At 37.3% G+C, this 25,085-nt stretch overlaps 1 protein-coding gene and 1 pseudogene across 11 annotated transcripts in view; both read right to left on the reverse strand.

Annotated features, from left to right (window-relative positions):
- The window catches only part of SNAP91 (synaptosome associated protein 91), a 125,253-nt gene extending 100,500 nt beyond the window's left edge, over window positions 1–24,753 (reverse strand). For 5 of the 11 annotated variants that reach the window (XM_036219785.1, XM_016118619.2, XM_016118617.2 and 2 more), the window contains exons 1-2: window positions 24,178–24,294; window positions 23,169–23,328 (exon numbers count right to left, since the gene is read on the reverse strand). In XM_036219785.1, coding sequence (XP_036075678.1) covers window positions 23,169–23,298 — 130 coding nt within the window. In that variant the 5' untranslated portion in view covers window positions 23,299–23,328; window positions 24,178–24,294. Of the gene's footprint in view, window positions 1–23,168; window positions 23,329–24,177; window positions 24,433–24,452 lie in introns of those variants that run through there. The other 6 variants (XM_036219802.1, XM_036219791.1, XM_016118615.2 and 3 more) reach the window with 3 other exon arrangements.
- LOC107497124 lies at window positions 5,410–11,729 on the reverse strand (annotated as a pseudogene).
- Window positions 24,754–25,085: the final 332 nt, after the last annotated feature.

Here is a 25,085-nt window from a genome sequence, read left to right on the forward strand (position 1 = left end):
AAATGTATATAGAAGAAGTGGTAGCAACAGAGGGAAATGAGGAAGTCAGCTCCTGAGAGTCTAGTCTCCCTCCCTATCTCTTTGTTTCCCCAAGCCCTGTACAGCTGAGATCACCCCTCCCCCCCCCCCGCCCCCCTACCCCTCTCCCTCCCCCCCACCACCCCCCTTTATCGCCCCTGCTCACCACCCCCCTCCCCCCCCCGCCCCCGCACCACCCACCAGACTATCCCACACTGCCCTGTACTATCCAACAGGTAGAAAAAGAAATCAAGTTCCTAGTTCCACTACAGCTTAAGGGGCCAGGAGGGAAAGCTATTTCTGATGTTTCAGAATGGAATTCAGTCATTTCAACCCTACCAACATTTTAACAATGATTAGTTTCTTCACTTACAGTTCGGGTACATTCTGATTAATACAGACTCTGATGAGATAGAGAACTTAAATACTTATCAGAACATTGTTCTAGGAGAAAGTGATTTTTAAGATTTAAAAAGCTTCAGTGTCCATAACTGGCAATGAAAAAACTGCATACTACCCATGTCTACTTATATTTTTATTTATAAATGTAAGCTAAATCAAAATATAACCATTTTTTCCATAACAAAGACAATGCTTTATTATTATTCTTTCTTAATAGTTCGTTATAAGGACACTTCTTAACATCTCTTTATAGCCCTCAGAGCTAAGAGCAACTTGAGTCAAGTATATTTATAAAACCTCTGGGTCACACAGCTAATTTACGTCAAAGGAAAAGCTAAACCCCTCTGTGTATCAATAAAATCTAAAAATTTAAGACTAAACAGTTTATCATATCATGACTCCCTTTCCACTCATACCTGTACCAGTATCTGTGTAGGACTTTACACACAGTAGTAATCACAGCAGTAGATGCATTGACTATATAATTCCAAAGGAATAAGTAAGGTTTTAAATCTTCAAACTTTCTGTTGGGCCTACTTCCCTCTCATCCTATTCTATAACTTCTGGTCTTCTGAGTTTCAATACCTTTCATGCAAATGGTATAAAAAACTTGGCACCGTTACATCCCACCGAAAACTCACTCTGTGGTAATCCAACTGTTCTTTAAAACTAGCCATGAGCCCTGCACATATGTGGCTTCTCAAATGCAGGATATTTTGGCCATCAGTTTTGCTCCTTTATGTTCTCTCCAAACTATTCTTCCCAGTTCTGCCTATCTCCTTATAAACTATTCCTGATTACCACTTCAGAGTATGATATACAACTCTGTGTGTACTGCCTTAAGTTCCCTGGTGCTCAGTCTAGAACTTTCTTCACATTGGCAGTACTGGCATTTTGAGCCAAATAATCTTTGGTTGTGGGGGGCCATCCTGTGCATTTCAGAATGTTAAGCAACATCCTTGGTTTCTACCCACAAGATGCCAGCAGCAAGCACCCTCCCTCCCTGAGTCAAGACAGTCAAAAACATCTCCAGACATTGTAAAATTTATCCTTTGGGAAAAAATTGCTCCCTGTTGATAACTGCTTATCTAGAGTAAGAGTTTAGAGATCTCAGGAGCTGAAGTCAGGCTAGAGTAGGGACCTGGGGAAGATGTCCCAGCTTGTGACCAATATTTTATCCAGTTTCTGTTGTGGGCAAATAACTATGCTATATCAGTAACAGTCTATAAGAACTAAATATACATGTATAGCATTTGCTGTTGTAACCAAGTAAGATTTACAGAAAAAGGACTCTCACATTTAATCAAAGCGAGCAGCTCCAGCTTATGAAGGGGTTATGATTCAAAAGTATACAAGTGTATTTAGAATCAGGAACACAATTGGTCAAACTATCAAAATTACCATTTCTGTCAGTCAAAAAATGATTTACCATCAGCAATTTCACGTGATTCAACTTAATAATTCCTGTAGCAATGGTAGGTTCCCACTAAATCCCCCCGAATTATTCTACTCCCACTGCCCCTTTTCCTCTTGAGGTCCTCAATACTGACTCACATTTTCATTTTGACCAAAAAAAGTCACTGTTTCTGATCTTTCTACCTTCCCAAGCCCTATGTAACAATATGAACCTTCGTAGCTTTTCTAAGAGTCTACAGTCCAGAGAAAGAGAGAGGAAGAGTGAAAAGGAGAGGGAGAGAGGGAGAGACAGATAGACAGAATGTCTATTTCCCGTGCTTCTCTTCAGCTCTTTTCTCCCATTTACTTAGCTCTTCAAGATAAAGAAAAATGATGGATCTTTGTGTTTCTACTGATGGAAAGAAATAGTTTCATATAATCCAGTCCTTCTATCTGGGTTCCCCAATACCCTAAAGCAGCCATTGTAGGTAGCAAATTAATTTGTCTTTCATGCATCTTTCATACCATCAGTATTAGAAGGATTGAGAAAAGTCACTTAACATATTCTGCATTCTGTGGCTCAGATGAGGGACTCCATCCTGCTACTTCCTCATACATGGCCCGCCTCCAAACAGGAACCCCCAAGATTTTTCGCAGCCGTATGCATTTGCAAATGCTGTTCCCCTGGCCTTGCATTCTCTTTTTCCATTTGTCCTCTAGAGGGTTCGCACTCGTCCTGAATGCTCAGACAATATTTTGTGAACTTCCTTGGCCCTTGCCAAATACAGTGCTTTACACGGCATTCTGTACACACCTTTAGACCTCATCTCGCAATATCATGCAGGTTTATTCACATATCTGTATGCTTTACTCAAATGTGAGCTCTGCTTCACCAGCAAAATTCCTGAAACACAGTGGATATGAAATAAAATTTTGAGAGAGCCATAATAAATGCTCCTTTTCTCCTTAACCCCAAAACCTTTAACAGTAACTCCAATTCTTGGAGTTCTATCCATTATTTAAAAAAAAAAAAATTAGAAACTATTTAATATATTTAATATCACACTAACATTAACCACTTACAAGAAACTATAGAGCTGCCCTGTAATGACTCCTCCTTCTCAAGGAACAGATGGAGGGAAAAATCATGATAATTATTCTTAAAATGAGTTAAACCAAGATCTCTGCCTCCTTCTCAGAAGACAGCCAACATGTAGAAAAAAAAGGAGAAGATGTGTAATATATGCACGGACCTCGTTAAAATCCTTTTTAGTATAAAGATCACACTAGTTTGGGGCTCTAAGGTCCTGTTAGAAAAAGGAGCAAAATTTGTCCTTCGGTCTAAACATTCTTTTGTGGAATCATTCCGGTCTCATAGAAGAACAGCTGCTCCTCAACTTGTGGGCAAACATACTTGTGGGCACCTCAGAGAAGCAATCAATTCGTGAGGCAATACTGTATTTGTTTGCCAGGTATCAAAGAGATGTGTCCTTTGTTCTTGGCAGCTGCTTAGCCAATGAAGGTGGAGTGGAATATGAGTCCATATTTTGGGATGTTACCCCTTGTCTTCAGGGGTCTGGATGGAAACTCAGTCCCCAGGACTGGCCATCTAAACATTCTTTAGGACAATGGTTACATCCATTTGGATGAACAGAATGATTCATTGGCTGACACTAAATTTATCAATTCTGAATTCAATTAGTAGAGCTTAATCATACTTTTCTTTAATGCTGTTTCACATGGGGATAAGACTGAGAAAGGATGAGATGAAAGCCTTTTTCTATTGAGCTAATTAGAAATAACTGGAGACATTGCTACCAGTGTGTTGTTAACTGTGTAGTTTTGCTATTTAATAATAATGTTCTTTTTTGTTGATGAGCATGAAAGTCCATTTTGGCATTTTTAGTGCCTTGCTTTAAGATTAAGTCATGTTCATTAGGTTTTGGCTTTCTTGTATAATAATTTTTATACAAACACATAAGTCTTTGATGAAGGTCAAGATTATCAAGTTTTGGTCCTGAAGAAAGGACATAATACAGGATTTAACATTATTTGTTCAACTGCAGTAAGCCAGGTATTCCATGCCTCATTTATGCTAGCTGTTAACTCTGTAGCTTGCTGAGCTCATACTAGGGTTTGATGAGCTCTAGTAATGTAGGCAGAGTGAGGTGTTTAAGGGTATTTGTGATAAATTATCAGTTACTTCAAATGCACATGATTACTATAAGAATTTAGTTGTTCTCACTTAATACTCTGACTATGAATAATATTGTTTTAAGAAAAAATTAACAGAAAATTATTTCATGTCTTTCGGGAAATAATAATAATATCCTAAATGGGTCATATGTTTGTGAAGAAATTCACCTAAAATTCAGCTAAAATGTAACTGTGGTAAGAACTTCCAAACCAAACCTGTACCATAATGTACCAAAGAACTTAAATATAATTAATAATATGATTAATAATATTCTTTTTCTATATATTTTCTCCTACTATGTTATAAGCCCATCTCAGGCAGAGGCCACCTCACTTATCCATACAGATATTTGGGATGCCTGAGGCAGAGGGAACAGCTGGTGCCAAGGTGGGTACCTGCCTGACTAGCTCAGATATAGGAAGAGGCCAGTGTTTCCGGACCCTAGTATGAGGTGCTTTCCTTTACTTCCTCCTTTCCATTTCTCATCACCTGATTTTATATGTTAAATTTTTTATTAATCTTAACAATTTCCTTCGACTCTACCTTATCTCTAAACAATAACTTCAAATTTTCTTTGCAGTTATGATTAATATAAAAAATACTCTGAGGCAAGTTTCCTTGAATATAAAGATAAAAGGGAGCATGGTATACTGAGGGTTTTCCTAATGATTATGAACACAGAGCAATAACTTGAGTATTTTAATTTTTTTCAGGGAGTACTTCCTATCCTATTATAATGATCAAATCTCTACTGAAGAATGAATAATATTGTGATTCAAGACAAATGTAACATAGTTCTGAAGTACCTCTCCTTTAACACAGATTTTTAAAGGACCTATGATCTCATTATCTTCCTTTTGCTTTATAACTCAAAGAGATTAAAACATATTTTGAGATCTCAAAATTAGTTAGGAAGTACTTGTTGAAAGGTTTGTAGGTCTGAGAAAACACAATTCAGCTCAGTTACATATAAATAATAAACTACTTAATTCTCTGGTAAAGCAATAGCTACACTGAACATGTTGTTTGGTTTGGTTGGTTATAGCTATACTTACTGAAATCCCTCCAAGGAGAGAAGGCTGACAATACAAAATCCTATGTATTTTTCATAGGAGTAAGTTTGGCAACAGGAACAGTGAATCCTTGGCTCAAGAGAAACAGTATGTCTTGCAACTGGAAATTTTTGCTTTTCTATCTCATGCCCTAAAACTCTTCAATATTATCTTTCTGCTATACACTATAAGAAAAATGAAATGAGTAGTATTAGTTCAGTTGCTCTGTTAACTACAGTCCAAAAATAATATTAAATTAGTATGGGAAAGGCACTACTATTTTTAAGAACTTTCATATCATAAAGAAAATTATCTAAACTACAATGAAACAGTTTTATATAAGATAACCAAATTTGATATATATAATGAGTCATACTATGATGCAGAAATTGCTAATAGTCCACTATATATGTCAACTCTAACGATCTATTATGATAATTAATTCTTGGATTTTTCAGATTTAGAAGTTTAACTCTAAATTGGTACTCCCAAGACAAGACAAATTTTTGTCCTTTTCACACTTTTAATACAGGCTGGCCAAGTTTAGCAATTTTAAGAAATACACAACAAAAAATATGCAAATTGTTTAAAAATAAATAAGTAGGTCATAATTATGACCTACTTAAGATTTTGACAAGCTCTATGAATTATAAGCCCCCTAAAGTTATAGAGTATCTGGTCTATTAGTTTATTAAATGTTATGAATTCTTAACCATAACTACATAGCTTACTGCTATCTATAAGGACCAAACTCTTACATGTAAAATTTTAAACAATTCAATTATCCAGCTAACAGTTTTTCAAAATGTCTTCAATCCAAACAATGTGCATTAGTATCCTTAATATTATTTATTGACTAAATTTTGTTATATGGTTCTACTAAGTTTTGTTGATCTTTCTATTACGACCAAAAATTGTCAAAGTCCTTCAAGTATACTTCACTATTAGTATATATAATGTAAATTGAGATTCGCCAGGAAACCGAACTCACTTTTAAATCAATTTTATAAGTTCAAAATTTTTTCTAAATGTTAAAAAAAAAAACTTTTCTCAAGGACAGTTAATTAACATTTAATGAAAAACAATATATTTAATGCCTCTCCACTTCTAGTCACATCTTCAACTATAACTTGAGAATGGTACACAACTGTAACCATGAAAGATCTAGGCCCAACAATACTCACTCTACATACTGTAGTTTTATCATTTCCTATATGTCTTAAACATTTCAGTGGACAACTATCATTACTTTGTTTTTAAAGAAGCAATAACTCTCTTTTACTATAAGATATTATATTTGAAAAGTTCAATATCTAAAAAGTGCTAAGTCTAAACCTATTTACCAACTCTCAATAATCTGTTTTAAAGAGATGGTTTTAATCTAATACAAGTTATATTTTGATAATTAGTGCTAACATTGGTCAACAGAGCAAAAACAAAATCATGAACCCATATAGTGAGGGTTTCATCAGCCACATGTTTCCATGTCTTCTAGGAATAAACCATCATCTCTGAGGCAGATGCCAAAGGTAAGCAAAAGCAGCTGAGGCTGTGCTCATTTTGCATATTATTGCTGCATATAGTATCTGATACCTAGAAAGATAGCTGTTAATGTCCCAAAGGCTTTTTTCTCCAATAACAATAATTTATAGAGTAATTTAGAGTCGAAGTTTGTTGTTATTGCTGTTTTTAACAAATCTATTCATTTAAAATGTTGCCATAACCCCATGACGCCTTAGTAAAGAGACTGAGCCCCTGCCTACCCCCATCAAATTAAGTTAATTGGTCCAAGATCACAGCCAGAAATCAATAGAGCCTGGAATTACACTAAATCCTCTGATCAGAAATCAGTACTCCTGCTGTAACTTCTACCACCTCCCAAAGTCCTTTAATAAAAAAATATGTTAAATAAAGGCTGTCTCAAGAATAGTCATTTGGACCCACCTTCTCCACTTCTTTTCCTCATTAGACAGAAAAGGGCTTTTGCAGGAGGTTTTGCCCTTCTAGCTAATTACCTAATAAACTGCCTTCAGAGCTCACCCCGTTTTTTATTCCCTAAAACAATCACGTGGTGTTTTAATTGGTTTTGTTTTGGATTACTGCTATCCAGTGACACCAGAGACACAGACAACAAACGGGAAACATGATGCAAAGAAGAAAAAACAAAGAGTCTTGCGTTAGAACTCCTGAGGAAATTCTGACTCCTCCCCTCATTAGCTGTGGGAGCTTGGATGGTCCCTAATCTCCTTATGCCTCATTTTCCTCCTCTGTAAAGTAAGGATAAGAGTATTTACACCTCACAGGAATTTGTGAGGTTAACACCAATAGATCACATACATGTGTGCCAAGCACAAAGTGTTAGCCTCTCTCTCACCCCTGTGGAGATCTTTTATTTTTAATTAATTAATTAATTTTATGGTAATGCAGTATTTTATTTATTCTGTCCATTAATAACTAATATTTGAGGACATTTACAATATTAATGGAACTTAATCTAAGACAAGTTCGACTTACATTTTTTAAAGTATTTCAATACCAGGTATTCATAAGAGAGATAACTATGGTCAAACTGTTATTTTAGAAACTTATAATAAATGTTTGATGTTAGTCTACATACAATTCAGCTTTTGGTGTAAAGTTCTTTGGCTACAAGAAAAAACATTTGGGTGTACTTCCCTAATAGAAATATCTCAACGCTGAGATGCTCTCTTTTTAGTATTTCTTCTGCTGTTGATTTTTAGCACAGTTATTTGTGATTGTATGAATGGAGTTGAATGGAGAGGTACTCATTATATTGATTCCAAATAAAAGTACATAACCGATTACTATAGTACCGAAGAGGTAGATAGGCAATGCAACTACCCAGCACTGTAGAGGCCAGTAAGTTAGGCCTAAGGAGTTTAGCCAAGATTCAGGAATAAAAGTCCACATGAGAATTATAAGGCAATCTGGAAGCTTAAGAAAAGAATAAGGCCATAAATTGCTCTTTCTGGCAATGGCGACAGTGAATTCCCCACCATTTTCTCTGTGGCTTTAGACAATGTCAGAGTGTGCACACCCTTCAGCAAAGTGGAAGGTAGGCTGAGGAATGACAGACATTCTTCCATCTCTGCAAGCTTCGCCTCCCTGCAGGAAAGGCAAGGCAGGTCGGCAGACCAGGCCCATGAGGCCTCTCCAGGCCTAGGCTGCGTCCAAAGACCTTTTACTTTAATTTACTTAAATCTTACAAGGAAAAGACAGACTACTAATGTATTACATATCAAACAAATGAATTAAGAATCATCTTACATTAAAAAAGAAACTATATCCGTGTAGGTACCTGAATAGCAACCCAAAGAAAATTTCTTGGTACTAAAATTCAAATGCGCTTTGTAAAACTTATATTTTAAGTGCCTGGAGAAAGTTTAGATTTTAAATGCAAACATTTGAAGCATCCTTTCTCTCCCTCACAATATCTATAACTGTCTTGGTTAAATGCAAAATACAAAATCACCCTTTTGCTATTAAACAGACCAAGGAAGAACTTTTCCCCATAGCCTAACCACACAAATCACGGAATTACTAGCTTTTAAAGACAAGCTCACTGGCAGATGAATCCTAGGCTTGGAATCATCCAAGTCGAAAGCCAGTTCTTGGCATCTAGGTAAATCCAGTGAGCCATTTCCATTAGTATTCAGTGTGGATAAATTGCCTAGACAAGTGATGGCAAATCTGTTTCACCTTACCTGTCACCTATAATTGACAGTAGAAATCCAAAGGATGCACTTAGAGGCTGAAGGAGAGTTTTAGTATAAAGAGTGCCAGGATCAATCTGCAATACCTTCCAAGGATGGAGGAATATACAATGAGTCTACTGGCCAACCATTAGTCATTCATTTCTAGAACCATCTGGCCTCATTGAAAAAGAAAAAAATTAACAGCAGCTAGCTTATTGATGGATATTAATTACCACATTATTTTGGCCATGAAATCTCTGGCAATCTCAGTGTTTATATTTTTAAGATGTAAGTGACAAGCCATAAACCAACTTATTTTTCCATGGACATGGTGAAGTCAGTGCTGTGTGTTTACATTCCATTTCCTTTTTCTTCTGAGCTCACCTTCACCTACATTTTGGAGAGGCTACTGAATTCTTGCCAGTGAAATACAGGTGCAATGTTGTCTAGTCCTGGACCTAAATCTTCCTCTACAGTACAGTAGGTCTTCACGTAACACTGTCAATAGGTTCTACAACTTTAAGCAAAATTACATATAATGAAACCAATTTTACCATAGGTTAATTGATGTAAACTATGTTAAGTTCCTATAGTATCTCATCAATGTTATAACGAAATGAAGTTGAAATAAATAATCATATTTGAAGACAAACTGTACTCCCCTTTCTGTCTTCCTCTGTCAGACAGGTGCATAGAGTCTAGTGGAGAACTCTGAAACCCTAAGTGATGGAATCCCCACATGGGACGAGCCATCCACAAAAGACTGTGATATGAGAAAGAAATAAAATTTGTACCGGGCCACCACCTTTAGGGATTCCCAACTAGGCAGTTCTGGTGAGACTGCCATTCGCTCAGTTAAACCATGACCTGAGCAAAGCAAATCAGAATTCTTCCCTATGATACTGTAAAACTCTAGCTGTAGGAATAGATCCCTTCTCTCAGTGAGGCTGTTGTGATGAGAGCCTGAGAACTTTAGCCCACCATGTTTCCAGACCACTGAGAAAGTTAGTTTGTGAGAATGAAGCAGGTACTTCACCATTATTGTGTGGAATGGAGGCAAGAGAAAGAAGTGGAGGAAGAATCCTGAACAAGTACCCGAGAGGCTCAGCTTCATCCCTGTCTTTCCCTCAGACTGGTTACCAGGGCCAAAACGATCCCCTTTTTGCCCAAACTAGTTTGGTCTATATTCCTGTAACCCACAATCAAAAGTCATGATTAATATGGGTATAAAGTAGAAAGTAAAAGTCCTTTAACCCACCGATAACATATTAGCATATATTCTACCAAAATATATAATGTGGGTATATACATATTTTTTAAAAAATGAAAACCAGATTATATCTCATAAATTGTCTTTCATGTCAAATGTACTTTAAAAATCTAATTTTTCAAGGTTCCCCAGTATCTTATTGTTTAGGTACACATTTTTTAATTGAGTATTTAGGTGTAATCAATTTTGTATTCCTGTATAATATATATTGCTGCAACAATCATCCTTGAATGCACATTTTCTCTATTTTTCCATTTATTTATCTGATATAAATTTATAGCAGTCAAATTTCTGGGTCAAAGGATTTTCAAGAGTTTTGATTAATATTACCAATCCACCCTCCCAAACATTTCTTCCAATTTACACTCCCATCAACTGAGTGCCCAACTTACACTCTTCTTTTCTCTGTCTGAAAAAGTAATGCAGAACTCAACTGAAGAAACACTTCTGAGTTCACGGCATGCTGAATGAAATGCTTAATACAATCCACAAGAAGGACCAAAGTCAAATCTCCATTCCACTGAGATACATACCAACCCTTGACAGAGTAACGTTATGATAGCACATAGATCTTCACAAAATGCAACAAATTATAACTACAAATTAAATGACTCCTTTGGAATCATAAGGAGAACTGTTATGGGAAAAACAGAGCAAATAGAAAACCACAAAGCAATAAGAAGATGCTGGTGATAAACAGTTCGGCCTGTTCATTAGCACAACCTCAAATCAGCCTTCCATTGACCCTTCCATGGCTACAGTCATGCTCATTCAAGGACAGCCAAAACCAGAATGTTAAATGTTATAGTATTTAATGAAGAGACTAGAAAAGCATGAAAACACTGCAACCCTGTTGCATTAGGGAGACAAAAATAACAAATTTCATTAAGCCATAGTCTAATTGAATTATTTAGCTAGATGATGAAGGGTTTGTAAATTGCACAATTTTATGCTAATCAAGTTGATAGATTATAGGAAGTTTTTAAAATTTCATTTCAGCTCTTAAGGAGGAATCAGTTGAATCTTTTCTGATATATGTTTAGTATCTATCTTGAGGAAAAGAATTACAGAGGGTGGTGATGTGAAAACTAGCTTTGGAAAGAATAGGAGAAAGGTAAAATTCTTCACTTGGGAATTTTCTTAACATAAATTTTAATAACTTTAGTTTTCTTCTTTGATATTAACAAACAGACCCAGTGAAGTATGGCATTAAAATACTTAGACATACTTAACATGTAGCAAGATTTCGGAGAATCGTTTTAGGTTTTTGTTTCAGATTTTTAATAGTTAAGACTGATTTATAAAATTCTATGATTTCAGTGATGATAGATAAGGGATGTTATAAATTATGATGCCACAATAATAAGACCAAACTAAATGGCCTTTAAAGTTTGTTTTAATAAATAGTTTTTAGAAGAATTTCAACTAAATTACACAAGTCTGTAATCTTTTTTATTTTTATTGTCACCAATGGCACAGACAGTATTCTCTGGTGTCAGCATCACAACCCAAGAACCAAGAAATAGGCACAAAAAAAGAAAAGATAAAAAGGGGTCAGGCTAGCAGGACGAGTCCTGGAACACCAGCAGGGGCTGATTCGTGCTGTGCATCATGTCAGAAGTGCCCTGGGTGATGTTTGCAATTATGGTGAATTTGAATTCAGACTGTGTGTGTGTGTGTGTGTGCGCACAACCTCAAATCAGCCTTCATTGACCCTTCCATGGCTACAGTCATGCTCATTTAAGGGCAGCCAAAACCAGAATGTTAAATGTTATAGTATTTAATGAAGAGACTAGAAAAGCATGAAAACACTGCAACCCTGTTGCATTAGGGAGACAAAAATAACAAATTTCATTAAGCCATAGTCTAATTGAATTATTTAGCTAGATGATGAAGGGTTTGTAAATTGCACAATTTTATGCTAATCAAGTTGATAGATCATAGGAAGATTATATACACATGTACATATATACATATACATACATACACACTTACATACATATGTGTTTAAATAATTTTACATTTCCCACATGACTCGCACAGTAAATTTTATGGCAAAGAGACAGCAATCAAAACTAGGTGAACAAAGCAATGACCCATTAGAGTACCTGTTCAAGGCAGATAAGAATTATTCAATGTTAATACTCATCATGTGTGATTTTGCATCTTTGGGGCTCAGCTTCCTCAACCGTAAAAAGAGGCTGGACAACTCCTAAGATTCTCCTCACCCTAGAAGACCCTCCAGATAGGGCGCCTGTACACACATCTCAGGTCTTAGCTCTTAATATTCTCGGTCCTCTTAAATTCAGTTTTCTAGCAACCCTTAAGTTCTTCAAATTCCTAAAAAGTGCCTAGCTCTCTCTCAGCCTTTTCCTAGATTAAGAGATAATGCAGGAGCCCTTGTCCTCACCTCACCTAGGTAAGTCCCACTCATTCTTCAAGTCTGGGTTTAAACATTGCTTCCTCTGAAATGGATCTACACTGTAGTCTTTGCCTTTCCTGTTAAACCTAGTTCTTTTCGAAATACCTGTAATTATTTCATTCATTTTCTGTCACCCCTACTAAGTCGCAAGTTCTCTGATGCCAAGAGCTGTATCTTGTTCACCGTGGTATCCCTGCCTCCTGAAATAATTCCTGGCATTTAGTAAATACTCACGTATTTGTTAAATAAATAAATAAAGAAAGAAATAATGAGATTGTGCTAAATAAGCCACTGAAAGCAGTTTCTAATTACTTCAAAAAGGTCAGTAAAAGCCAAATTAAATCTGCTAACATTTATTTCTCTCTTTACAAAGGCAAAATATTCTGAATCTGTAGCTTAAGCTTGCTCCCTTTCCCCACTGCTTTTCTAAAACCCTCAAGCCATTAATAGTAATATTATCATGTTAGTGAATAATATCACTACATATATAGTATACAATATCATTTCAGTGAAAATTAAGAGTATGTAGCTGCCTGTGAAACAATGCTTTTCCCCATAACTATCCTCACAACTCACAATGTATGTACTTATAAATTATAAAATGGACATGGAGAAGCAATGCTACCCAACTGTATCCAACTCAAAACAAACTAAAGCAAATGGATGCATACCTATACACAAACAAAATGCTAACAAAGAATTTTCTCTAATACCTAATCATCTGCTATCTAATCATTGGCATTATGCACCAAGAGAAGTACACATATGCTTGAAATCCACAACCAAAACTCTCTTCTTATCCAGGATATAATTTTCCCTAAATTCAGTATTTATTACATCACAAGAATACAACTGTTGAGAGACTGTCAGGAAATGTACATTAACTATTTATATTGGCAATTTAATGTTTATTTTATTGGTTTCTCTCCAATATTACACTTCTATTGTGTTTGTAACCTTGAGAGAAAATAGATCAAGTTCAATTCCTTGCTCTTTTGAAAGGTTAGCAAGTAAAGATAATGGAAGTTTCATAAGGAAAAAAAGGGTCTAAATTCAGGAAATGTGAAATGTGTAATAAAAAAATAATTCAGTAAATGTTTACCAAAATCTGCCCTCATGCTATGGTTTTAGGGATAAGGCAGCTTCAATGCAACTGCAGACAAGAAAAAAAAACATTGAATAAAATTCCACCACAGCTCTCTGAGTGATCTAACAGATACATATGCACTAGGGCCCATCTAAGCACTGAGAAGGAATGACTAAAACTAGATTTTATAAATGAGATTTTTAAAATATATAAAAACAGAAACAGCACCACCAAGGCCCTCACATAGTGCAAAGTATGGTGAATCTAATAAATTTCAAATTTGCTCAAGATGAACTGTGGTATGTATGTTGAAGGGGCAAGGGGTAAGCAAGAACAGAGGATAGGAAAATAAGCTGGTTTAATTTCTAGTATACAGGTAGATTATCAAGAAAAAAAGACACTTGATAACCTAGATAAATATTATAGGCATCCTTCTATCCAGTATATTCGGGACAGCTACAATATTTCTGTAGCTCGACATATGAACTTTTGTGGTAGTTAGTATAATCATTACATCAAGTCACATTTTGTCACCAAATGATTTACAAAAAAAAAAAAAAAAAAGTCTTCTGAGCGCTTTAGATTTTCAAATTATGGACCTGAACCTACACTAAATGAGAAACTCCAATAGTAGAAATGAACTTAAGATACTCCCAAGATAGTAGCACTTATGGGACCTAGCAGAAGCAAACACAAATTCTCTCTATGCGATCCTAGGCCTCCCATGATCTCAGTGTCTAAAATTACAAAACATACAAGGAAACAAATCATGACCGAAGATCAGGCAAAAACAACATTATAAACAGAACTTCATGAAACAGATCTATGAGATACAAAGTATAAAATAAATTGTGTTCAAAATGATAAAGAAATAAAAGAGGAACTCAAAAGTGTGAACAAGAAATATATGTTATCCAAAAAAAGAAGAAATTTGAAAAACTTCAAAACTGAAAAAATGTAAATGAATCAAATTGAAAAACTAAGGATGAGTAAAAGTAGACAAGACAGAGCTAGAGAGAGAATTAATGAACTAGAGGATATATGAAAAACAAAGCATGCCGAATAGTAAAGAAAATATTAGAAACTATGAAAGGTATATTTAGAGATATAAGAATATAATGAGAAGGCCTAGTATATGTATAATCATATTTTAAGGCAAAAAAAAAAAAAAAAGAGAGAGAGAATTAGACAACAATTAAATATAACTGAAACACTGAGAATTTTCCAGAACTAATGAGAGACATAAATTCTCAGATTCAGGGAACCCAACAAATCCAAATAGGATAAATAAAAAGAACGCTAGATCTAAACACACATACATTACAGAAGGACAAGAAAAACAAGATTTTAAAAGCAGCCACAAAAACAGAGATTACATTAAGGCAGGTAAACTAATAGTTGACTTTTTAAGAGCAATGACAAAAGCCAAAAGAGTGAAATACTATCCTCGAAGAGAAAATGACTGTCAATCTAGAGTTGTATAATACAGATAAACCAACCATATACAAAAATGAATTCAAAATGGATTAGTGACTTAAATGTAAGACTTGAAATCATAAAACTCCTAGAAGAAAACATAGGCATTAAACTCTATGACATTGCTCTTAGCAATATTTTTTGGATATGTTTCCTCAGGCATGGGAAAGAAACAGACATACATAAATAAAAACATACATACATACATACATATGTAAATAAGTAAGACAAAATTAAACTAAAAAGTTTTTGCATAGTAAGGGAAACAATCAAAACAAAAAGACAACCTACTAATAAGAGAAGATATTCACCAATGATGCATTTGATAAGGGGTTAATATCCAAACTGTATAAGGAAATCATACGACTTAACACCAAAACAAGCAAACAAACAACTCAATTAAAAAATGGGCAGAGGACCTGAATAGACATTTCTCCAAAGAGAACATACATATGGCCAATAGATACATGAAAAGATGTCCAGTGTCACTAACCAACAAGGAAATGCATATTAAAACCACAATGGGATATCAATTCGCACTTGTCAGAATGGCTATCATCAACTAATCAACATATGCTGACGAAGCTGTGGAGAAAAGGGAACACTCATGTACTGTTGGTGTGACAATAAATCAGTGTAACCACTATGGAAAACAGTGTGGAGGTTCCTCAAAAAATTAAAAATAGCACTACCATATGACACGGTAATTCCTCTGGGTATTTATCTGAAGGAATCCAAATCATTAATTAGAAAAGATATATACACCCTTATGTTTATTGCAGCATATTTACAGTAGCCAATATGTGAAAGCAACCTAAGTGTGTATCAATTAGATGAATGGATAAAGAAGATATGATACATACATACATACGTATGTATGTATATTACTCAGCCATAAAAAAAAATGAAATCTTACCATTTGTGACAACATGGATGGACCTAGAGGATATTATGCTAAATAAGTCAGACAAACAAATACCATATGATTTCACTTATATGTGCAATCTAAAAAAACAAAATAAACAAACAAAACAGAAACAAACTCATGGATTCAGAGAACAAATTGATGGTTGCCAGATGGGGGTGGGGGATGGGCGAAAGAGGTGAAACAATTAAGAAGTACAAATTGCCAGTTATAAAAAGTCATAGGAATCTAAAGTACAGCATAGGAGATATGGTGAATAATATTGTAAGAACTATAGATGGTGCCAGATGGGTACTAGAGTCATTGGAGTGATCCCTTCCTAAGTTACGTAAATGTCTAATCACTGTGTTGTACACCTGAAACTAATATAATATCATATGTCAACTACAATTGAAAAGTAAATTAATAAAAGAAAAAAGAAATCTTAGACATAGTGAAGGAAAGCTGAGCAAAGAAGGTGTATATAATCATATAAATATTGCCTATACTGATAATAATGACTAACTTTGGGGTTTAAAACTATGGCAAAATTAAAATACTGGACAATAATAGCATGTAAGTAAGAAATGAGTGATTGGAGTTCAAAGTTTCTAAATTTTTTATTTGGGAGAGAAAAAAGAGATAGTGATCTACATTAGACTTTAAATATGCATATTCTAATTTTAAGGGTAATTGCTAAAGAACAGAATATATCTATGGCTTCCAAAGAATTAAACAGGAAAGGTGGAATTAAAGAAAAACTGAATGAAGTAAATGAAAGGAGGGGGCGTAAAACAAGCATGGAGAAGTGGTAAAGGCAAATCACTAAGGATTACATACCAGTTGTTTTGGTGGTGGCAGTAGCAGTAGTGGTACCAGTATTAGCAACAGTAGCAATAACAACAATTGTACTAGTATAGTAATGGTTAACAGGAGTAGTGGTAGTGAAAACTGATGTTTCTCCCACATTCATGTGTCAAGCTCTGGACTAGGTATTTTACACGCATTATCTCACTTGTTCCTCACCAAAAGAGAGGTCAGTACTATCATTAATCTTCATATTACAGATGAGATTTATTACGGATCTAAATGAAGGCAGAAAACAGTTAAGGAGATTTCAGAGAGTTTTTAATAAATTATTAATATTAATCATCTCTGGAGTTGAGAAATGAGGGATACCTCTCAGGTTAGTGGCTTGGGCATTTGTGTGGGCAATGACTAGTACCTAAGAGCAACTCTAATGTTCGAAATTAAGGCAAAGACACAGTTTTCAAAGAGGGGTACAGCTGTGTTTGTTTTCTTTGGAATGGTGAGCTACTGTTTCAGGAAGTTTGGTTGCGAAAGAAAAGCAAGGTTGGCTGCTGCAAGAGGTCATAGAGTCCAAGCAGAGTTGTGTGTAGGTAGTTTTGTTTGTTTTAAATGGAGAAACTTGCAAATATTTATCAGTAAGATAAAAATATTTATCAGTAAGATAACATACAGATGACAGAGAGAATAAATGGTACAGGAAGAAGAAAAATTATAATTTAAATAAAAGTGCTAACTCTAGGAAAATAATCAAATGATCGGGCCAAAAAGCAAAACTATGCACATCAGGCAAAGATCCAGCTTCTCTCTGTCCTGAGTAGCCAGGAATGGCACATTATGAAATCTTTTAGAAGATATTAGATCCTCCTTAAAGATGCATAAGAGAGAAACCTTGTGGACACATGGGAAGGCAAGAAAGATCTTCATACACTTGGGAGAGCAGGAAAACAGCTGTAGAAAGGCTGTGGGCTTCAGGGTACGATTCCCTCTCTGGTTTGTGCTCTAAGAAAGACTCTATCATTTACTTATAGGTCATCATGCAACTGGCACTGCGCATACCATTCAACCATTCTCCCTTTTATGAAAAACAAAAGAGCACATACGTAAACACTGAAGAAAAAACACAGCCAACATTTCCCTTGAGAAGTAAGCAATGTATTCCTCTGTAAAGAGAAAGGAATTTACAATAAATGTGGATTTTCAAATTATTTAACTCCGCTGTGACTGACTATATTTGAAAGCTCTCTCGATAGCTGCTGGCTCAAATGTTGAGTCACTTAAAATACAATGCTATAAGAAAAGCACTCTTAACCCTGAGGGAATAGGGTTATATATCACTTCTGACCCTCTTTACAAAGTTATTGAAACCAAGATAAGCTCCAAAGAACACTCCATCCTAGCATCCATCAATTTGAAGAGAAGAGGTAAGATATTCAAAGGATATTTATTTGTGAAAAGCTAAGACAGAGATCCATGGCAACTAAGTGCCTAGATTAAATTACAAATAAGACTTCAGCAGCCATTTATTAAACATTAAAACTAATATGGCAATGTACCAACAATCTAGATTTTAATTTAAAATGCTGCAAGCTAATACTGGTATTAACATATTAATTGACTTACTACATAAAAAAATTTATATATTTTTCCAAATATACAATTTTTTAAATAACTGGAGCAACTTTTAAAAAAATAAATTTGAGTTATCAATTTTATACTAGTTTTAAGAAAATATCTGCTAACCACATTGATAGCCAAAGGGGAAAAAAATATCTAAAGTGACCCAAATATATTTAACATTATACCATAAAAAAAAAAAAAAAAGATTTCTCCAAAAATGAGGAAGTAAAAAGATCCAGAAAGAAATCCTTATTGTTCCACTGGCTGATAAAAAGCCTGCTTAATTATTTTAAGTCATTTCTGAAGCAAGCTCCCTACTATTGCCAAAGACTCTTTGCCACTCTTCTGCTTCCCTGGCTCCTGCCATGCCCTAAATCTCACATGATCTTCTCTGCATCACCAGAAAACATCACAGGACCACATATATTGGACCCCTTATAGATTTATCATAAATGATGATAGGCCTGAAAGCCTTTCAGAAGTGTAATTTCCCCATCTCTTCTTGATTGCCTAAAAAAAAATAATACAGATTGTTCTAAACCATCTCCTTCTGATAAATCAAGAAGGAACAGAGTGTGCCTTCATAGAGAAAAATGAAGGGTATATTTAGACAGTAATCAATAGTTAAATGAGAATAACTGGAATCAAAGTAAAGAATATTTAAAACAAGCTAGTATAAGTCTCATAATGAAAGGTGCCTAGTGTTCAGTAACCTTTCATACATCATTCCAATTAATTTTATTCAATAAACTTTGCTTACTTTTTGATCTCAGCACTATGAAAGCTCTATAAATTATCACAAATACAGATTTGATATTAACTGAATTCATGTGCAAATAGCATGTCTATAAATCAAAATGTATTTTATATATACTAAGTAAGTTTATGTAAAGCAAATAAACTTTTAGGTTTAAATTTTCATTTTATGTTTACTCAGACTTTTTACTTATTAGCAGATACTTTATGAATAGAATTAAAGCAGCAGAAATTTTGTGGTAATTTGCCAACATTTGCCTTGAACCAAAACACAGACTGTATGTCACCCTACCTTTATCAGATAGTCTTATAAGAAATACAGTCTTACTTTTTCTTAGTATAAGAGGAAAAAAAAATCCTTTATAAAATTAAAGCTTCTCTCAAACACAGGATTCAGAACTTGAATCACTTGCCTATTATGTAGGATAAGCTCATTATTAAAAACCCTCAAGAGGTTTAGAATACCAAAATAAAATAAAAATAATAAAATAAAATAAATTACTGATAACCAATTTGGCTTTTCATAAGGTTTGGTTTGATGTTAATAGTAATGTCTAAGTTGGAATTTTGATAATCTTAAATACAGTATTTTAACAATATAGCATACTGTTCATAAGAGTTATTAACCAAAAAGAATCTTATACTGGGGCTGCAAAAAACTCTCCTGCTGCAACTATTTTTTTTCTTTACTCCTGACACAGCATTTGAGTAGGTACTGGGTGCCCTATTGGATCTTGTCACTTTCCTATCTGCCTTGGGCTATCCCCTAGGCCGTAAACTACAAAACCGAAATAAAAAAGCAACTGAAACATAAAACAGTTGCAACCAAGAAGGCAACACTCACTGAGTCTTGTATGTTTTACCTACTCTCAAATAGGTACACAAAGTTACAAGGGAAAAGAAGTGAGGATGTACAGATGGACCCAGAAAGACTAATGTTCAATAATATTGGTTAGGTGTTTAATTTTCATGGGCACAGGGCAATATTATTAGAGTATAGTATAGAATCAAAGTTTTACATAATCTGAAAGTACCTTAAAATATATAATCATTATTTCTATTATAAAGATTAACCATAACCTTTGAATTTAATATATAACTGCTGATTACAGTGAAGCTTTTCTGAATGTTTCCTCTAAGAAATATACCGTTACTAAGAAAAGGAAAAAAAAAACTAAGAATATATACGTAGAGTTTCTTCATCTCCACTTTCTCACCATATATAATTGTCCCAGGTGTTAACAAATAGTTTCTTCAATGTATAAATCATGTACCATCAAGCATCATTTTATAAATTTTTAATAATTTTACAATTGATTTTTCTTGGCCTATCAACCAAAAAAATAAATAAATAAATCACTGAAACACTCTATTCTTCTAATCTTTCAATCCAAACTCCAAACTAAAAAGTTATACACAAATAAAACTAATAATACTTTTTTATTGTTTCAAACTCCCAACTCTACATTTTGTGCTTTTCCCCCTCCCAACTAGTATTTAATAGTTTCAAAATTAAAACACTACTTAAAGATGCTTTAGGGTCTATAGGGAAACTGAGCTTGCATGTTTTAATAACAGACATGACTCACTTTTACAACTGGTTTATTACTGGAAACCTGTGAATAAATTACGAAGGTAGTCTACTATTATTTAAAATAACTTCACGAGGAATTCTGAGCAAAGATGCCCTCTTTCAATACATATAACTATATATTGATTGTCTATATCATCTTTTCTTAAAATAGTAAATACAGGTAACATGATATCTATCTTCCAGTTTCTGTCCTAAGATTGGTTTTAACAGAATATAATTTATTTCACGATTTAGTAGACAAGTAAAATGTTAAAAAGAAAAACCAATACTCCTCAGTACTTGGCTTTTACTCATTTTCTAAGTGACAGAATTAAAAAATGTTCATGCATATCATACAGTGTGCAAGGAGTGTGTGGGTTGTGATGCTCGATTTCACACAAAGCCATGCAAACAGGATGGGTGTTTTGAAGATTAGACTATTTAGGCTAATATGGTTTCTTCCCTCCCCCCCCCCCAAAAAAAGAAAACATTACTAAATAAACTACGATGTCAATTAAGTGCAATGGTTAAAAGCTATGAAAGTTTATTACCCTCCCTGAATCCGTTAAACAGTGATAAATTAATAATGTAAAGTTCAGTGCTTGGCATATAGTAACTGCTCAATAAACATTTAGTTCATATGATTATTCATATTAATAATAATTCAATATCAGTTCCTACTTCAGCTGCTTTCTTTAAATACGGAATCTTACCCCTATGTTCAACATCTTCAAAATCACCCCACTCACTAACATATGCTACAGATGTTGCAAAACCTCCTACCCTGAAAAAATTTTAAGAGATTTTTCCAGATGTAAAAGATTAAGATGTGGAAGTCAGTCTTTAGATGTGGAAGTCAGTCTTTGCCTGAAATGTTTTAAGGAAATGCTCCTACTACAAGTGTTCTATGAAATGTATCAATATATTGCTTTATCGTGTTCATAGCATTTAGCAAATCCATAACCTATAGTTTTCTTATTATGAGGATTTGCTAGACTGACACATACCTTTAAGACATGAGTCATCCTTCTAGAGTTGGGGAAACTGATGGAAAGATGGCTAAATGATTCAGCATGCTGCAGCAAAATGAGCTGGTCATGAATTTATAATTTCCAGTTCTGTTAGGTGCCCTGGCCCTGGTGGCCTCTCTCATCTGTACTGCCTATATAACACATGATACCATAATCAACAAATGTTGTTAAAAATTCCCTTGGGAGAGGAATAATGGTATTTTCCCCTCAGACAAGCTTCTAGAAGGGAAATTATTCAATTTTAAGAGACAACAGGTTCACAAGGCTGAATAACCCTTACAATATCCAGTTATAAGCTTCATCAAGCTTTGCTTATACAGATAACAGAACTAGAGTCAATTCTAATGTTGGTGCCATTTTCTCAGCTGCACAGGGCAGACACTGTAGAAGGCTTAAAGCAAAAGAGAATCTGAAAATGGTCAAAAGAAGCAAAATGGGACACTATACCTGTGTTTCTCATTGCCAGTGCTGACCTTTACCAAGAAACATAACAGGACAGATTCTAAACAGATCAAAAAGACCGGACAGCAACTTCAGAATATACTGTGATATAGCGTTACTTATAAGGAAGGAGCCTCAAGCCTTTTTCTAAGTGTCTCTATTTGTCCTTCAATAACATAAGATTTACTGTTAATCAAATAAAAGTTATTTCAGAAATATATGGATTCAAAACTACTTTTTCTATCAAATAAAAATATGGAGAAAAAGTCACAAATTAAATGTTTTCATCTAAAATCACACCATCTCAAATGCTGGGAAAGCACAACCATTTTGTGACCACAGCAAAATCATTCCATCCAGCAATTTCTGAGAATGGACAAAGAAGTGTGCCAGGAAATGTAAAATGAAATCGCCATTATCTATGAAGTGCAATTTCTTCATTCAATAGCTTGAATTAATTTTTTTTTTTTTGGTGTGGTTACATACAACACTCACAGATCAAATCTTAGCAGTGACACTAAAACAAGTAACACTAAAAACTATCCAAAATGTATTTAGGAAACAACTAGAATGACAAATTTGACCTTCTATGAATCCATCTCTTTTTATTGTTGTGACTGTGCAAGCCCTGATTTCCTCTAGCCTGGAGAAGGAAGGGTGTATGAAGAAAGAAAAAAGAGGTGAAAAGTGCCTAATCTATAATGTACAATTTCTCGGTATCTTATAGTATTTATATATATATATATATATATATTTTTTTCTTTTTTCTTTTTTTCTCCACCAAGACCTTGGAAGTCAACAGGAGAAAAAAAAATGGCTTAAGACAAGGTTTCAGGGCTGACCCAAGGCAACATCTCCACAGATGGATATTCAAGCTCGGGGGCAGCCCCGCTGGGAGTTCTGAAGCCTGCAGCATTATGGACAGAGAACCCAGGCCGCGCAGCCTGCATCCAGCGCGCCTCTGCCATGCGCATGTCCCGCTTATATAAAGAGAAGCTTACAGTCCAGGTGCTTTTTCTTGGGGCCCATCACTTCATGAGTGGTGGCTTTGCAGACTGCTCTCGCTACAGCGGAGCCTGTCACGCTGTACTGAGCGGCGGCGATCCGATCTGTGAGCGTCTGGCCCGACATCTTCTCAGGCCGCGTCTACCGCCTCCTTTTCTGCGAGAAAGAAGGGGAGATGGTCCTGCTTTAACCCGCAGACCCTACAGTCAGAGCACCCAGGCCTTGCCTCCTGCAGCCGCACGGCGGCTCTCTTCCCTTCTGTCCCCACCCTGGTACCACCTTCTGAGCCAGCCAAGAGCTAAACCCCGATCTGGCGACGCGCTCTTGGGGATCTCGAGCAAGGGTAGGTCCGTCACGAACCCCCGGCGCGGGCTCCCATCTCAGGATCGTGACACCGTCCCAGGTCCGCCTCGCCCCTTCAGCGACCTCCTGGCAATCGGCATTTTGCCTGCGACCTGATCCCGGGGTGCCAGACCGGCGTGCGTCGGGGTTATTCCTTGGGCGCCGCGCCCACCGGGTGCCCACCTCTCACCTCCCCGCCGCAGCGCTGCCTCCTCGCAGCCCGCAGGCTTAGGGGATGAATCGGATACTCCAGCCCTGGCCGCTTCCCTCCTCCTCCTCGCACTGCTGCTGCAATGGGTTCGTCCTCCCTCGGTCGCAGAGGAGATAATCCTAGCGTTGCGCCATGTTATGCCCTCGCCTCCCCTTCCTTCCTCGCCGCCGCCTCCGCCCTTCACCCGGGCTCTCTCCCTTCGCCCCCAAATCCCCGTCGCAGGGGCCGCTCCGCTCTGCGGAGGCGCCAGAGTCTCTGAGCGCCTCGCCCTTCCTGGCAGCGGGGCAGAGACGGCTTGACAGCCCGGCCCAGCCCCCCGCCCGCCCTCGAGCGCGCAGCGCCACTGTCGCCCGGCCGCTGCCCTTCTCCGCGCCCTAGGATTATCCCCTCCGGATCCCCGCGCGGCCCTGCGAGGGGGAGAAGCCGAGTCCCGGCCGCGGGTACTCACTCACCCCGCCCTAGGAGCGGCGCCGCCCGCCGCAGGTTGAGAGGAGCCTGGGCCGCCGAGGGAAGCCGCGCCGGGTGGGTGTGTGTGGCCGCGCGCGGACCCGGTGCCCCGGGGCGCGATGCCTCCAGCCTCGGCCCGGCCCCCACCCTCAGCTCCGCGGTCCCTGCGCCCGCCGCCCGTGGCCGCAGGAGCCAGTGCCCGCCCGCCGCCGCCGCCGCCTCCGCCAGCGCCGCCGCGTCTCTCTAGCACTCCGCGCTGCGTCCCCATCCCCGCCCCCACCTCAGCTGTGGCTGCTCCAACGAGTCAGGTGACGACGACGGACAAACCCGGGCGAGCTCTCCACCGAGCGCCTGGCTGCCCCCTCCCAACTACTCACACACGCCGCCCCCTCGGGCCGGGAGCTTACAAGCAAGGGGGCGCCGCGCGCGAGCATCCCCGGCGAGCGGGAGTCGGGAAGGAGGCGGGGAGGCGGGGAGGCAGGGAGGCCGACATCCATCCAGCCAACCACCCTCCGCCAGGCGCCCAACAGCCCCTCCGCCTGCTGGATCTGCACCCCGCACGCTCCGTGTGCGCGCGCGCCGCACGCACCTGCCTGCCGACTGCGGGATTCGTCGCGCCGGCGAGGGCGTTGGTGCAGCCCTGCGAGTGGGCTTCTGGAGTTATGCGTGAAGGCCAAGGCTGGGGCGCGGTCGCGGTTCGCCTTACAGAGCCCAGCCCCTTCTTTCCCACGTTCTGTCTCTCACATGCCTTCCTGTCAAAGGCAGCGGTGGCCCAGAAGGGGAGGGCGATTTAAAATGTCAGATTCTGCTGACCATCCGCGCCCGTTACCTGTGTGAAATCAGCTCCTTGGAGCGCTTGTACTTGTGTCAGTTAAATTTAGGAGCTAGGGTAGGCAGGTAATTCTAAACGCTT

This window comes from Rousettus aegyptiacus, unplaced genomic scaffold (assembly GCF_014176215.1).
Source record: "Rousettus aegyptiacus isolate mRouAeg1 unplaced genomic scaffold, mRouAeg1.p scaffold_m13_p_1, whole genome shotgun sequence".
Lineage (NCBI taxonomy): Eukaryota > Metazoa > Chordata > Mammalia > Chiroptera > Pteropodidae > Rousettus > Rousettus aegyptiacus.